The sequence below is a fragment of the Oncorhynchus mykiss genome, chromosome Y, assembly GCF_013265735.2.
Source record: "Oncorhynchus mykiss isolate Arlee chromosome Y, USDA_OmykA_1.1, whole genome shotgun sequence".
NCBI classification, from domain to species: domain Eukaryota; kingdom Metazoa; phylum Chordata; class Actinopteri; order Salmoniformes; family Salmonidae; genus Oncorhynchus; species Oncorhynchus mykiss.
In genome coordinates this window covers 18,267,940-18,284,011 of record NC_048593.1, presented here as the reverse complement: position 1 = coordinate 18,284,011, position 16,072 = coordinate 18,267,940, and the positions used below count along the sequence as shown (strand labels likewise).

At 40.7% G+C, this 16,072-nt stretch overlaps 1 protein-coding gene across 2 annotated transcripts; it reads right to left on the bottom strand.

Moving 5' to 3' along the window:
* Window positions 1–1,175: 1,175 nt before the first annotated feature.
* On the bottom strand, window positions 1,176–8,069 carry LOC110509739 (syntaxin-2). Of its 2 annotated transcripts, XM_021590815.2 has the most exons (11): window positions 7,723–7,964; window positions 6,951–7,040; window positions 6,629–6,728; window positions 5,979–6,053; window positions 4,727–4,800; window positions 4,522–4,630; window positions 4,095–4,168; window positions 3,784–3,921; window positions 3,496–3,606; window positions 2,831–2,935; window positions 1,176–2,490 (listed from the first exon to the last, which is right to left on the bottom strand). In XM_021590815.2, the coding sequence occupies exons 1-10, from the start codon at window positions 7,750–7,752 to the stop codon at window positions 2,831–2,833; spliced, it is 906 nt and encodes a 301-aa protein (XP_021446490.1). In that variant the 5' UTR covers window positions 7,753–7,964; the 3' UTR covers window positions 1,176–2,490. The 2 variants fall into 2 exon arrangements, with proteins under 2 accessions (XP_021446490.1, XP_036824008.1); XM_036968113.1 differs by lacking the exons at window positions 1,176–2,490; window positions 2,831–2,935 and adding an exon at window positions 7,971–8,069 and having other exon boundaries at window positions 3,034–3,606; window positions 7,723–7,767.
* Between the last annotated feature and the right edge of the window lie 8,003 nt (window positions 8,070–16,072).

Genomic DNA, 16,072 nt, shown 5'->3' with positions numbered 1-16,072 from the left:
TGTGCAGATCACTGCGTGTATCCAGCTAAATGCTGGACCCAGCTACAAATGAGTGAATATTTGCATGTCTGAATGTGTCGTGCCTCCAGAGATAACACAGCAGGTTCAGTAGTTTCCATGGTTCCTATGGTGTGTGTTGGTACGTGCTAATGCAGGAGATTCTCATTAGATCTGTATTCTTGAAACACAGCCCAATGTGTTGTCTTTCTCATCCCAGCATTGTTGCACCCGGAGCTGCTTGCTGTGTGGCCATATGGCACATATACAGCAGGAGCAGAAGAGAGGGATGAGAAAATGAGAAAAGGAAAACAGTGACTAGAGGGGAATTTCACCTGTGATCGTAGCCGGTAGAGAAACTGCCCCCATGCCGGTATAACCAGAACTCATGAAGCTTCAGGTCATAGTCAAAGATAGTCATCGTGATCCCTACTGACATCTTCTACAATATCAAAAGTATAGACATGGGCTGTAACAACATTCAGTACAACACACTGGAACAAGTGGCACTTTCAATTATTGTTCATAACACCATGTCCTATTGAAAGCAGAAAGGTTAAACACCTTAAAATTACAAGGATATAGGATGAGAATAGGTTTAATGAGGTGGGGTCTATAAATAGGCACTAGACTTAGCTGCGCAGGTTCTGGCTGTGTCCGTCTCTCCTGGTGAGGACTGCAACACTATAAATACCAGTGGAGGCTGGTTGGAGGAGCTATAGGACAGGCTCATTGTAAATGGAATAAAAGGAAGAGTCAAACATATGGTTCCATTTATTCCATTCCAGCCATTACAATGAGCCTGTCCTCCTATCGCTCCTCCCACCAGCCTCCACAGACAAATACCCTCTCTCCTCCTGTAAGTGTGTTTGGATACATGGGCTAGAGCTGCTGATACCTCTACTACAGAGAGCGAGGGGGTAAGGGAGATGGTTGTGTATAGTGTAAAAGCCAGGACAGGAGCCAGAATGGATAATTGTTCAGCTCCTTTGATTCTTCAGTGACCAACAGAAAAACAGCTTTTCATTGAGGCAGAAGGAGTTGTTAAAGTAAAACAAGGATGAGTAGCAATATCAACCTCACTTTGCTCAAAACATGTTCAAATTAAGATAATTTGATTTCTATGAAACAGCAGGATTAACACGAACTATTACAGGAAAGCTTTTTTTTTTTTTTACACTGCTTTATTTTTGCTCTCTCTTGGTTGGCTATCATAGATACTTTTGAAGTGAAAGAACATTGAAAGAGACACTTTACATATCAGCTGGATTCACTTTAGACAAGTGATGTCATATCTTGAAGACTTGGACAGTGCTGTGGTTAACTTAGTCATTTGTTGTAAGGCACTTGATGAAAACCACAGGCATAATGAAGTGTGTCCTGACACCATTCCCACCTTCCTAAATTAATTCTGACAACTGCAACACTTGGCTAAATTACATCCACTGTGCTGTGAGCTTAGTGTTTTGTGTATGGAAATATAATATTTTAAAACAGGTGCAGTAGTACAATATGATGTTTGTCTCAACTCCGTCAAGCACTCAGTCAGCAATGTCATATCAAGTTCATTATCACAGCTGTTAACAAAATACAGCACAAATAAATAACGAGTAACATCGGATACATGTTCAGGTGACTATAAAAAATACATTCTACAAAAGTTGAAAATATACATTTGCAATGTTCAGTGGTGTAAAGATATTTGATAAAGCTCTGGAGCTCGAAATGTAATAAGAGGCACAAAGAAACAGTCAAACATTCATTGATAGAACACATCTTCAAGTAGGGAGTACATCCAACCAATTCAGGAGAGGGAATACAAACAAACATGTAACTGGGATTTACTGATGCCATTTCAAAGAATACCAGAGGTTATAAGTAAACTGAGTGTAGGCTATGTGTATCTATTCTCATGGATACCTAAAATCCCCAAAAGGTTAGTCAAACAAGGACAATTCTCCCTTGCGGGGACATTTCCCAGGTCCCCACAAAATGACAAAGGCTATTTTAGGTGTTAGAATTAAGGATAGGAGTTTGGAGAAGTAGAATGGAAATCAATTTTAGGTCTCCACAAGGATAGTAAAACATGCTGTGTGTATGTTTGTTCCTGTCAAAAGTGCATAGTGCATGTCTGGTTGAAAAGGTTTAGGAGTGAAACAGGAGATTCAGCACCACCCTCTGGTTGATACTGCAGGTGCAGAGTTGTCTTCTTCCTCAAATGCACAGCAGAAACTCCTCATTGGAGCTTTTACTCACTCCATGAGAGAGGAATCACTTCACCCAGCAAGGCATTAGTGGTCATGGTAGATATTTCAGATGGAAGAATGAGGTTGAGACTGATCATATATTGATCGTTTTTGTTTAAGGTTGTTTTTTTGAGGGGGGGCTTGGACAAATCACTATGAGACACTCAACCCCATAATAATGGCTAAAACGATGACACTAACAACCCCACCAATAGCAAGATAAAGCATTTTCTGTGAAAAAGAAGAGCTGTCCAGGAAAAGGAGTGGGGAACAAAAGGAAAATTGAATCAGCTGCATTTCCCAAATACATAGTATACAGTCTTTCATTAAAAAAGCAATGAATTAAGAACTAAAAGATAAATGTTAAAAAAAGGAAAAGTTCAGGGCCCTTACTTCCTATAGCCCACAGGCCAGGGGTGGACAGTCTTACGTATAAGTTGCCATAGTAATAAACCGGTCAGTATTTGACTAACAGGACTGCATTTAGAGAGTTAAATGCAAACTGCTATAGGACATGACAGTATTTGTCTACATGTGTGTTAAATCAGGACAGACAGTGTTTGTCTGTGTAGATCAGTAGTAATTACCTAAGGCTGTGCGGTTGAGGGCAGTTTTAGACCCAGAGACAAACCAACGATAAGTGCGATTACAGCAAGCAGGATCACCACGACTATGGCAATTATGACATACTTCTGCCAAAACAAACAAGAAGCACAATGTTAGGCTTTATGTCAAAATAGTGTGTACTAGGCCAAACATACATTAATAAAAATATTCAAATAATTGTCTGTTTTAATTTCAAGTCACATTTATTTCCAACGGTCATTACAGGTAAACAGCACAAACATCACACAAACAGAGGCAAGGGCCATGGCTAACATTTCACAGTTTGTACACTTCTACAGGCAGTTTGCATAGCAGTTCTGTGCTTAACCTATCGGGAAGCTCTATGGTGTGATACCATCTTCCCTTCATCAAATGTGACGCTAGACTCCTGAGAGATTAGGTTCTCTGTGATAAATCTAATAAAAGCTTCAGGCGTGCGACATTAGCTTCACAGCGTTACAAATGATTGGCTGACCTTGAACGGGACATTAGCTTCATTCACAGTGCTAACTTGAATGGCATGTTCAGTGGCAGCAGGACAAGCTATGGTTATAGTGGCTCATTTGACAGCAGTGGGTTTTGGTTCGTTGGGGACGGCGGTGGTGTTGCTCTTGAAAAGGCTGGGGAAACGGGGGAAAAGTCTTACCCTGCGCGCCGCTTTCTGGTACCGCACTGCCTTCTTGGTTTCCACTTTGGCCACGCCGATGTACTCTGCTGCACTGCTCACGTTCTTCTCTATGTTGTTGATCATCTCCCCCTATTGGACACACAGGACAACACACAGATCACAATACAGGTTTTCCAGGGGATCTTTGAAACCATATTTAAATTCGTATATGCTTTTACATTAACAAATGTGATTATATAGGATAGAGGATTTATACACAAAGCAGTTTTGTTCCAAGACATTTTTCCCTTGTGACATCCATCTCACCTGAGTCTCCACCAGCATGGCCATGTCAACAAACATCTCGTGGAGCTCCCTGATGCTGGACTCCAGGCGGATGATGTCCTTATGGCGAGACTCGATCTCATTCAGAGCCTGGCGCGTGATCTGGGAGTCGGAGATGATCTGTACAGGGAGGAAGAAGTACAGGTTGAGACATTTATGATGTGGCAAAATAATCCACAAAGCTGTAACCGTGTAGAAGGAAATGAGTGCAAGAATTCAATTCACTTTTATACTTACATCTCTTGATTTATTTGTGTAGTGATACATGAGTGTTCTAAGAATATGCCACTCACATCAGAGGTGAAGATGGCAGGATTTTCACTGTGCAGAATCTCCTCCAGCTCCTCATCAGTGGTCACTTTCCCAGCTTCAAGAAAGAAAATTTGTGAAATCAGTTTTCCAATTTAACTACAAGGGCTCACTAACAGCAGACCAGTTACTAAAGAGCACACCTCCTGTTCCTCTGGTCACCTGACTACATATATTGCAACCCCTCCCCCAGACAACCCTGAAAACCGTTGCTAAGGCAGCACTAAACACAGGTGTCTCCTGTTGCAAGCTCCCCTTTCTGTAATCTTAGGGCGTGGCCAGGGTATACCTCCCCCTCTCAGAACACTCCTGTTTGCTGATAAAGATGTACAGCACACAGAAAACAGGTGACTGTCTAGGCTAAGAAGGTAATAATGTTTCTCTCTCTGTGCACGCAAACCCAGCACTCACTGATCTCCAGCTGTCTCTGAATCCGTCCTTTGCACCTCTCCCTGAAGGACATCTGGGTCTCGTTGTACACCGTCATGACATCCACAAACCAGCGCATCAGATTTGTGTGCTGAAGGTGGGGAGACAAACGGCACACACAGAGAACTCCATTAGGGTCTATGTCTGAAACAAATGTATTGTAGTTAACATGTGGTCCAGTTCTGACCTGGTTTGTCTGGATGCGCTGGTCCACAGAGGCTGTGTTTGCATTCTCATCCTCAGGCAGGCTGTCCTGCATGGCTGCCAACACACAGCAAGGCCCGGTCAGCATGACGCAATATACACCGAGTGTACAAAACATTAGGACCACCTTCCTAATATTGAGTTTCACCCCCTTTTACCCTCAGAACAGCCGTCAGGGCACGGAATCTACAAGGTCTCAAAAGCATTCCATAGGGATGCTGGCCCATGTTGACTCCAATGCTTCCCACAGTTGTGTCAAGTTGGCTGGATGTCCTTTGGGTGGTGGACCATTCTTGATACACACAGGAAATTGTTGAGTGTGAACAACCCAGCTGTGTTACAGTTCTTGACTTACTCAAACTGGTGTGCCTGGCACCTACTAACATCCCCCATTCAAATATTTAGTCTTGCACATTCACCCTAAATGACACATACAAAATGTCTCAATTGCATCAAGGCTTCTTTAACCTGTCTCCTCCCCTTCATCTACAATGATTGATGTGGATTTAACAGGTAACATCAATAAGAGATCATAGCTTTCATCTGGTCAGTCTTTTCCTGGAAAGAGCAGGTGTTCCTAATGTTTTTAACACTCAGTGTATTACCTAATGCACACACACACATACTGTATGCATCAATACATTACTTAAACTCCAAACATACACTTGCATATGAAAGCAAACAATTAGTCCAACTTACAAGTGTATGCATCATCCTAACATATTCCCATACATGCAGAGGCAGTTAAGACACACACCTCTACATACAGATATCTTATCTATATTGTTAGCAGTGGGGGTCAAACTATTCCAGCCATGTGTTTACCTATGACCAGGTGTAGCTTTCCCGTACGTACAGCTAATTTGCAAGTCAAATCTCCCTTATAAACTAAACTCCCTCTGAATTGAGGGAAGTGTTCCCAAACTCATTATATAGTCCTCTCTAGTTCTCCCACGTACATATTATTTCATTCATACCCTACCTTACAGTCTAACTGATGTATTATGAACTCACTTTTTAACTCACTCACCTTCCTAATATTGAGTTTCACCCCTTTTGCCCTCAGAACAGCCGTCAGGGCATGGAATCTACAAGGTCTCAAAAGCATTCCATAGGGATGCTGGCCCATGTTGACTCCAATGCTTCCCACAGTTGTGTCAAGTTGGCTGGATGTCCTTTGGGTGGTGGACCATTCTTGATACACACAGGAAATTGTTGATTTATTATGAACTCACTTTTTAACTTGGCCCGCACTGTGTTGGCATTCCTCTTGATTTCATTGGTGAGCTGCTCCAGTTCATCTTTGGTGCCTGAAGGGAGAAACATGGAGACAGCACATCAAAGGCAGCGAGTGACTGGTCAGAGGTGCCAATTGAAGTCACTACATGCTGCCTTTTACAACTGTTCTGGGAACATCTATAATCTGTTGGTGGCATATTGACCTGGTCTCCCACCACAGTGCTGTATAATATTAATATCATTCAGTCCAATGCAGGCTATTCTGTTGGAGCCATCGTAGAATAAAATGTTCATGCCTAGATATGACTGCAGATTTCTCAAATGTGAAATCGACATCCATTTCCATCAGAAAACATATGAAGCATTTAAGCAATAAAAAAAAGATTGTCATCAGCAGCCAAAGGTTGTCTGGCACTTCCTTAATCATGTGATAACATATGACTATTAGAGGAAATGGGCAGGCTGGTTGGGCTGGAGTTATAGGCAGTGTTTCCTGCCTGGCTCATTTGTATTTAATATGTGACTTTTCCAGACTGGACAACATCCTGGAGAGGAACCATTTTCATTCAAATGTGGTTTTCCTGTACTTTTCACATTTTAAGACAATTTGTGTGAATGTGTGCAGCTGTGAGGAGACCATACTCACTCTCCTCAGGGTTGGGGGCAGAGAGGATGGCGCTGTGTTTCTTCACCACTTCATCTACCTGGGAAGAGATCTTATCGATGAGGCGTCGCACCTCCCCCACCTTCCAAACACACACAACATGTCGCATTAGTTTACACACAACAAAGAGGCTTTTATAATCAAAACATTGTATTACCCTCACTGAGGGTTACAGTGACATTTGAAAGGAATCAACAGTCAGCAAGAAACAGAATACATTTTTTAACACACATTGGCTAGACTTTGGCAAACAGAGTTAGAGAAGACGCTTGACTATGCAAACTTAAAGCTCCAAGTAGACTACCTGTTTCAAGAAGTCATCCCTGTGGGAATTGTTATCCACTGTGATGGTGCCATCATCATCATCCACATTAAAAGGGTTATTGTTGCTGTTCTGTGAAAATAATTGTCTGATCAGTGGAAGGCCTCGGTAACCAAAGAAAATACTAGGCCTGCCATGCCAATTACATGTTATTTCAGCACCCCATTGTGAAAAATTAACTGCACAGTCCTACCATTGTGAAGTGTAATGCCAGAGGGAGAATAAAATAATTCCTAAAATATAACGTTACTCACATTAGAATAGCCTTAGTTAAAGCTATAAAATGTAAAAAATATATATTTTTTAAAATGACCTTTGGAGTCATAGGCATCAATAACCTTGACCAACCCATTTATAGGTACAAGAAACACAACAGTTCATAATAAATAAAATGTAACATCGACAATAGTAGCTAGGTGTAGGCCCTCATTACACTAACCTACCTGGCTGGCACACGGATTAAAAGGCTAACATATATATATAGTTATCGTACAGTACACCTGTTGCCATCGAAGAAACCGACAATACCAATAGTTCCTTAATGTTATGCTAAAGTTCAATAAAGCCTACAGCTACTGTAACAGACAAGAGTCGTAGTTGACTCGAAATGACTCGACAGAAACAATTCACATTTTCATGAACAATTTAACTGAAACTTAAAGTGAGAAGGAAAAAGAAACGCAAAGCAGACGTCCTAGTTTCTAGATATAAATGTTAACTAGTTATTTCCATTCTCTCCGATAGTGATACTCACCGCTGTCAAATCGCCCAGGCGGTCCCTCATCACGCCCTTCAACAACTAATTTGTTCAAAGCATGTGTAAGTAGACTTAAATACCATATAAATTCCTCTCTTGTTTAAATGTTCACGATAATAGTAAACCGTTATTCATTTTAGCAGTTTGTCGATTTTAAAAATAGTTCGCATTCAACAAAAAAAGCGCTTTTCAGAGACCCGCGAGACGTTTGGCCACGCCTGCATGAGTGGAGTTCTATTACCTACCTGACGTCAACAGCAGTGAGCTCTACAGGTGACTATAGGGGGTGATAAGTGCCAGAATTAAGCCTCGTGATGCTACCAATATCTTTCATCAAGTCACCAAACATCTTTTTTCAAAGTGCCAACGACGCGTTCACGTCACGTGACACGTACACGTCATGTACAAGTAGTGTTTAGTAGTGTTCATGTGGTGTAATGTGGCACTGACACATAATGTGTCAGTTTGCTTGTATGTTTATTATGAAAGATCTTACCTTATGTCACATGTTAGTTGAAGTGTCTGTTTTGTTCATTATTAAAGATCTCACCATGAGCGAACGTCTACATGTACATGATTTTGTAAAAAAATATTTTTAATTGCCAGAGTAACCTAATCAATTTCATTTGTCGATTTAGCTAAAATAGGCATATCACCTCAATACACAAATTATTAGGCTAGTTGATATCGCAGCAAGTCACCATTACTGTGTAGATATGCCTATTTCTCAGATCAATACAGACACAAGAGCCTTTTTGTTAGAGGTAGCCCTACTCAGAAATAAGAGGTCTCCAGCGGCAAATGTAAAAAATTTACTCGGAACTCGGCAATCTTTGACTTCTGACTTCAGTGTATTCAATACAACTGGGAACTCTGTAAAAAAAAAGCTCAGACTAGGATTTTTTGGTTGTTTTGAAGGGTCATCCAACTCGAAATTCCAATTCATAAACTCTGACTTCTTTCTCTGACCTGAAAATCACCGATGTCAATCTACTTTCACATATTGTTTGTCCACTCTGATGGCAATCATAGACTGACAATTGTAATTATGGTGTGTGGAATAGAGAGGAGGTGGGTGCTGTGTGAATGGGAGGTTCTGCATGTCACTTGTTTTCAACAGGCAGTCAGTCTCAGAAGGGGGACTCAAAGAAGGAGACTGCAAAGTCCAGGCGCTGCTGCTCTATTTGTTTTGAGTGTTTGCAGTGCTAGTATTTTTAGCTAATCTGTGCAACTCACATTATGTGCCCAGTATGAAAGTGTTCTTGCTCTTTCTTAGCAGATAATGACAACATGACAACAACAGAAGCTTATGTAGTGAAAAGTTGGGAGGGTGGTTGGTAATGGAGGACATCAGGAGGATCCATGTCTGGGTGTTAGGCAGAGCTCCTAGGTCCTGGAGAACAGGAGCAGAGTAAAGGGAACAGGGTAGGAGACAGCAAACAAGCAAACACACAGGTTACAGGTTTATCAGGTATGTCAAAATACAGTTATTGAATTATTTAATTTAAATGTTTGATTAGACATACAATAATGTTATTGGCAGACAGAAAAGAAAGGATACCTGTCTGTAATGTTTTATGTCAGTGGGGTTGATGAGGGAGGTAAGGGATGGTCCCTGGAAAAGATAGAGAGATGAGATGAGAGAAACTCCAGGGTGGTGTCATGACCACTGGAGTTATACACCTTAACCGTACCTACATGGAAGCAGCTGTTACAAGACCCAGTGGTTAGCCTTGAGATTGGCTATTTGGAGAAACCCCTGGGCCAGTGTTGGTACTGCTGTTGTTGCCCACCACGAGGAGGCAAATGCAAACAGTTATCATCTAAGGTTTAATATTCACCTTAATGGATGGTGACCCCAGCTAGGAGCGAAAGAGCAGCAAGGTTTCCCAGGTCTGCTTTCCTTTTGTCCTTCTTCCAAGCCAAATAATTAACCCGGATAATTAACCCGCACTTGGTCCCCTTGATTCTCCTCCGGTGATTCTCCTTCTGTTTCTCCTGCGTCTTGTCCATATTCAGTCTCACCTTGATTGATGACAGAAATGAATGCAATTATATTTCATATTATTACAAATACATCTCTTATATATCTCTTGGAAGGCCAGAAAATAAATTAACAGTGGACAAGAAAATTTACCTGGTCTAAAACCTCCAGCCCATGCCTGAAGGTGGTCCTCGAAGGCGTTCTGATCTGGTTCGACAACTTCCACCACTTCAGGTGGAGTTTCAGTGATCTCAAAGTACGTCATACATAAATAGCAATAGACAAACACTAAGTCAATCACATGATTTTTATACCACGGTATATGCAATAATTGTATATACAATTGCATTGTTTATCTCAGTTAACAGCTGTGATTCCTGTCCGGAGAGCAGGCAATAGGGTGAGTACTCTGGAGGCCTGGACGCTGCTGTTGTATGCAAAGATAATTACATTTAGATTGTCCTCCCACCATTCCTGGTACCCGTCAAGATATTTGCCCATCCAAACCTGGAGTTCATCCAAACCTGGAGTCACCATACATGACACATTCACATTATAAATAACTCACTGAACTATCTATGTCAATTTCGAAAAAAAACTCTAAATTACTGGAGCCCTATGCAAAACAATGCTACAACAACTACATTATTAATCACTAACATGTAAGCTAACATTGACTGAAACTAACTAGCCTAGAGCTAACTAACACTTAGCCAAGCTAAATTTGGTTAGCATCAAGCTAGCGAACTGTTAAACGCTATTTTCGTACAAATATTAACACTAACACAATTTATTGTGACATCAAATATTTACATATATTACCAAAAGTAAACTGATCCTTTGCTCATACAAAATAAAAATAATTGGATCTTAAACATTGTTGAAAAAAATACAGAAAGTTCGGACGCCATCTTAATCCCTTCTCTTACATGTAAACCATTAGCAACCTAGCCAAACTCCATTACTTACAATGGGGAAAATACCAAACAGTTTTTCACTCAGCTAAAATTCCTTTCAATTGCCTTCAAACATCACCAAAGTCATGGACTATGTTATTACTGTGCCTTGCAAAACTATTCATCCCCTTGGCGTTTTTCCTCTTTTGTTGTAATTGAAATGGATTTTTATTGGATTTCATGTAATGGACCTACATAAAATAGTCCAAATTGGTGAAGTGAAAATGAAAAAAATAACTTAATTCAAAAAAATTAAAAACGGAAAAGTAGTGAGTGCATATGAATTCACGCCCTTTGCTATGAAGCCCCTAAATAAGATCTAGTGCAACCAAATACCTTCAGAAGTCACATAATTAGTTAAAAAAAGTCCACCTGTGTGCAATCTAAGTGTCACATGATCTCAGTAAATATACACCTGTTCTGAAAGGCCCCAGAGTCTGTAACACCACTCAGCTACCGGACGTGCTACCTGTCCCAGACCTGCTGTTTTCAACTCTCTAGAGACAGCAGGAGCTGTAGAGATACTCTGAATGATCAGCTATGAAAAGCCAACTGACATTTACTCCTGAGGTGCTGACCTGTTGCACCCTCGACAACAACTGTGATTATTATTATTATTTGACTTTGCTGGTCATCTTTGAACATTTGAACATCTTGGTCATGTTCTGTTATAATCTCCACCCGACACAGTCAGAAGAGGACTGGCCACCCCTCATAGCCTGGTTCCTCTTTAGGCTTCTTCCTAGGTTCTGGCCTTTCTAGGGAGCTTTTCCTAGCCACTGTGCTTTTACACCTGCATTGCTTGCTGTTTGGGGTTTTAGGCTGGGTTTCCGTACAGCACTCGGTAACATCAGTTGATGTATGAAGGGCTTTATAAATAGATTTCATTTGATTGATAAGCAAGGGGCACCGCCAAGCAAGCGGCACCATGAAGACCAAGGAATTCTCCAAACAGATCAGGGACAAAGTTGTGGAGAAGTACAGATTAGGGTTGGGTTATCTGGACTATCTGTCTATAGGACCACTTTAAGCCGTACACTCCACACCACTGGTCTTCATGGAAGTGTGGCCAAAAAAAAGGCATTGCTTTTCGCCAAAAGGCATGTGGGAGACTCCCCAAACATATGGAAGAAGGTACTCTGGTCAAATGAGACTAAAATTGAGCTATCCGGTATTCAAGGAAAACGCTATGTCTGGCGCAAACCCAACACTTCTCATCACCCCGAGAACACCATCCCCAGTGAAGCACGGTGGTGGCAGAATCATGCTGTGGGGATGTTTTTCATTGGCAGGGACTGGGAAACTGGCCAGAATTAAAGGAATGATGGATGGCGCTAAATAGGGAAATTCTTGAGGGGAAACTTGTTTCAGTCTTCCAGAGATTTGAGACTGGGACAAAGGTTCACCTTCCAGCAGGACAATGACCCTAAGCATACTGCTAAAGCAACGCTCAAATGGACGAGATCAGGACGAGATAATTTCCGGTCACAACTTGCAGACTTGTTTACGTGTTGCTGTGCGTTTTGTTGTCAACCTTACTTTGCTACCTGACAACTTTACGGTTTTTACTTTTTAATTACCGTACATATTTTTAGGTTTTCCCTCACTCAACTTTTTTTCATTCAACTTTTTCACTCCGGACACTTTATCTGGACATGGTTCATCAGGACTTCCAACAGTCGACGCTAAGTAGTAACATTAACATGATGCCTTCTAATTGCAGTCGCTGTACTCATAATATACATGAGAACGATTGCCTTACGCCGAGGATAGCTGTGCTGCAAGCCCAGCTTCAGACGCCATCGTTAGGCAAGGGTAATTTCAGTGTAGGAAAGGATGAAACAGTGTCTGTGCCACCAGTAAGTCCAGATAGTAACGTTAGTATAAATCCTTTCTAAAACTGTTTAAATGATGTCTGTGAGTATAACAGAACTCATATGGCAGGCGAAAACCTGAGAAAAATCCAACCAGGAAGTGGGAAATCTGAGGTTTGTAGTTTTTCAACAAATTTTCATACAAGTGTTATACATCATAGCCTGGTTCCTCTCTAGGTTTCTTCCTAGGTTTTAGCCTTTCTAGAGAGTTTTTCCTAGCCACGGTGCTTTTACACCTGCATTGCTTGCTGTTTTGGGTTTTAGGCTGGGTTTCTGTACAGCACTTTGAGATATCAACTGATGTAAGAAGGGCTATATAAATACATTTGATTTGATTTGTTTAGGGGGAAACATTTAAATGTCTTGGAATGGCCTAGTCAAAGCCCAGACCTCAATCCAATTCAGAATCTGTGGTATGGCTTAAAGATTGCTGTACACCAGTTGAAACCATCTAGCTTGAAGAATGGACAAAAATCCCAGTGGCAAAAATCCTAGATGTGCCAAGCTTATAAACATACCCCAAGATATTTGCAGCTGTAATTGCTGAAAAAGGTGACTCTACAAAATATTGACTTTGGGGGGGGTGAATAGTTATGCACGCTCAAATGTTTTTTTTGTCTGGTTTGTTTCACAAAACAAATATTTTTTGCATCTTCAAAGTGTTAGGCATGTTGTGTCAATCAAATGATACAAACCCCCCAAAATCAATTTTAATTCCAGGTTGTAATGCAACAAAATATGAAAAATGCAAAGGGGTTGAATACTTTCACAAGCCACTGTAACCATGTTACCTCAATATTCTGAGTCATATTGCACATTTACACACTACATAACTGAATTAATAGGGTAAATTGATGAGACGGAGTTGTTAGTTTTCAGTAGTAGTCATTCTCCAAGATTGAAGAAGAAACCTCCAAGACATCACCATCTCACTAACGTACGCCATTGACATCAGAGCTCCCCCTAGCGGTAGTAATCATATACATACATTTCATGTAAATACCTGGGAGGCCTAGAAAATTATACAAGGGATGGTTCAATAAAATAAAACATAAAAAGTATGACCTTACGTGTGTGTCATATACACATGGCATATACTTGGGTACCACCTTGACATCTCTGATCTGCTTGCCTCAATAAATTAATGCCAGAACGTTGGTAGCCAGGATTAGCTATTTGTATCTAGTCTCCTAATAATTGGATAACGATGCCAGTTAGACACGCTCTCTTTTGTTTGCATGTGAGCATGTGTTTTTCTTGTCTGTCCTGTCAATGTTGAGTGGTCACACATGCCTCAGCACACATAGAATGTTACTTTGCCTGCTTGCAAACATGTGCTAAAAGTGGGGATATTTCTTAGTATTTCTGATCATCTTAACCATAGAACCACCACTGCAATATAGGCCTACACTCAGATAAAACAGGTGTTATCTATAAACTAAAAGGATTTTTCCGCTGTCCCCATGGGATAACCTATTTTCGTTCCAGGGAAGAACTCTTTCTGTGTCTCGATAGAACCCGTTTTGGGCTCCATTCCACAGAGGGTTCTACCTGGAACCAAAAAAAGTGTTCTCCTTTGGGGACAGCCAAAGGACCCTGTTGGAACCCCTTTCTCAAAGAATGTACTCAACAAGTTTACCCTGTTTCATGCTGTACTCAAACATCTGCCTGGTATTCAGGATAACACACAAAATATCACCACCACCTTAAGGTTTTCGTCAACCTCTGCTCAGACTTAAATAGCAGTGTTCCATGAACCTCCACCAGGGGTGACTGTAGGATCTTCAAACGGACAAAAAGGAGACACAAGTGGGCACCCCACACTCATTTTAGGTCCCAATAGGTCTTTATTTGTATACTGTATGCTCTCACTTTCATAACTATCTCCATTGCCATCTCATGTCTTTTCCTGGAACGACATCTATACACACACACACACACACACACACACACACACACACACACACACACACACACACACACACAACTCTAGCATCTTGTTTAAATGTTTCACATTTTAGTCGTCCAGCTTAGCCCTTAGATGGATCATATTGCAATGAGATGGGCACAGAGGTATTTATGTACAGTCCTTTTCAGTGTGGCGGCAAATGAACCTCTCTAGGGTATGTGGGACGCTAGCGTCCCATCTGGCCAACATCCAGTGAGATTTCAGAGCGCCAAATTCAAATTCAGAAATATTCATTATAAAAATTCAGAAAAGATACAAGTATTTTACATTGGTTTAAAGATGAACTTCTTGTGAATCCAACCACGGTGCCAGATTTAAAAAATGCTTTACGGTGAAAGCATACCTTACGATTATTTGAGAACATCACCCAGCAGACAAATCATTACAAACAGTAACCAGCCAAGTAGAAGAGTTACACAAGTCAGAAATAGAGATATTATTAATCACTTACCTTTGATGATCTTCATATGGTTGCACTCAGAAGACATTAATTTATTCAATAAATGTTCCTTTTGTTCGATAAAGTCTCTCTTTATATCCAAAAACCTCAGTTTTGTTCGCACCTTTTCTTCAGTAATCCACAGGCTCAAACTCAAAGTTCAAGTTCATAGAAACATGTCAAACAATGTTTATATTCATTCCTCAGGTTGTTTTTAGCCTAAATAACTGATAATATTTCAACCGGACAATAACGTCATCAATATAAAAGGTAAACAAGAAAGGCGCGCTCTCGGTCTCACGCATAAAAAAGCTCTGGGCCACTGCAGTGTCCACTCATTCAGACTGCTCTTACTCCCTCATTTTTCAGAATACAAGCCTGAAACATTTTCTAAAGACTGTTGACATCTAGTGGAAGGCATCGGAACTGCAATTTGAGTCCAAAGTCAATGGATACTGTAATGGCATTGAATAGAAAACTACAACAACAACAAAAACAATCCTACTTCCTGGATGGATTTGTCTCAGGTTTGTCAAATCAGTTCTGATATACTCACAGACACTATTTTAACAGTTTTGGAAACTTTAGAGTGTTTTCTATCCAAATCTACAATTTATATGCATATCCTGTCTTCTGGACCTGAGTAAAAGGCAGTTTAATCTGGGCATGCTTTTCATCCAAAATTCCAAATGCTGCCCCCTACCCTAGAGAAGTTAATTGAACAGGAGAAGAGGATGTGGTAGCTTGTGGAGGGAGAGCAGTGTCGTGGTGAGTAGAACAGCTACAATGATGCTGATTGGTTGCTCTGGCTCATCACTTCTTGACTAAAAGAAAGATAGATTTAGAAATTAGTTCGACCTTGCCATAGTTCAACAGCTGAAAAGCTTTCATTAACATACTCCCAGAGATAGCAAGACATTCTGTATTCACTGAATAAAGTAGCCTATCCATCCTCATTTACAATTTCATTCATCACTGAAATAAGTTATACTATAGCACATTCATTGACATTATTATTGTAGACTATTGGCTACTCCTGTATCTACCTTGTACAATACGGTAATCATTGAATGAAGTAGCTTACCCATCCACATTTACTAATTCATTAATCAGTTAGATAAATAA

Bases quoted from the DNA above. Each gene is read 5' to 3' on its own strand.
- LOC110509739 (XM_021590815.2), bottom strand. From the start codon at position 7,752: ATGAGGGACCGCCTGGGCGATTTGACAGCG. The intron at 6,729-6,950 runs GTAGTCTACTTG...TGTGTTTGGAAG, and splicing joins GGGATGACTTCTTGAAACAG to GTGGGGGAGGTGCGACGCCT. The intron at 4,631-4,726 runs GTCAGAACTGGA...CCCCACCTTCAG, and splicing joins AGCGCATCCAGACAAACCAG to CACACAAATCTGATGCGCTG.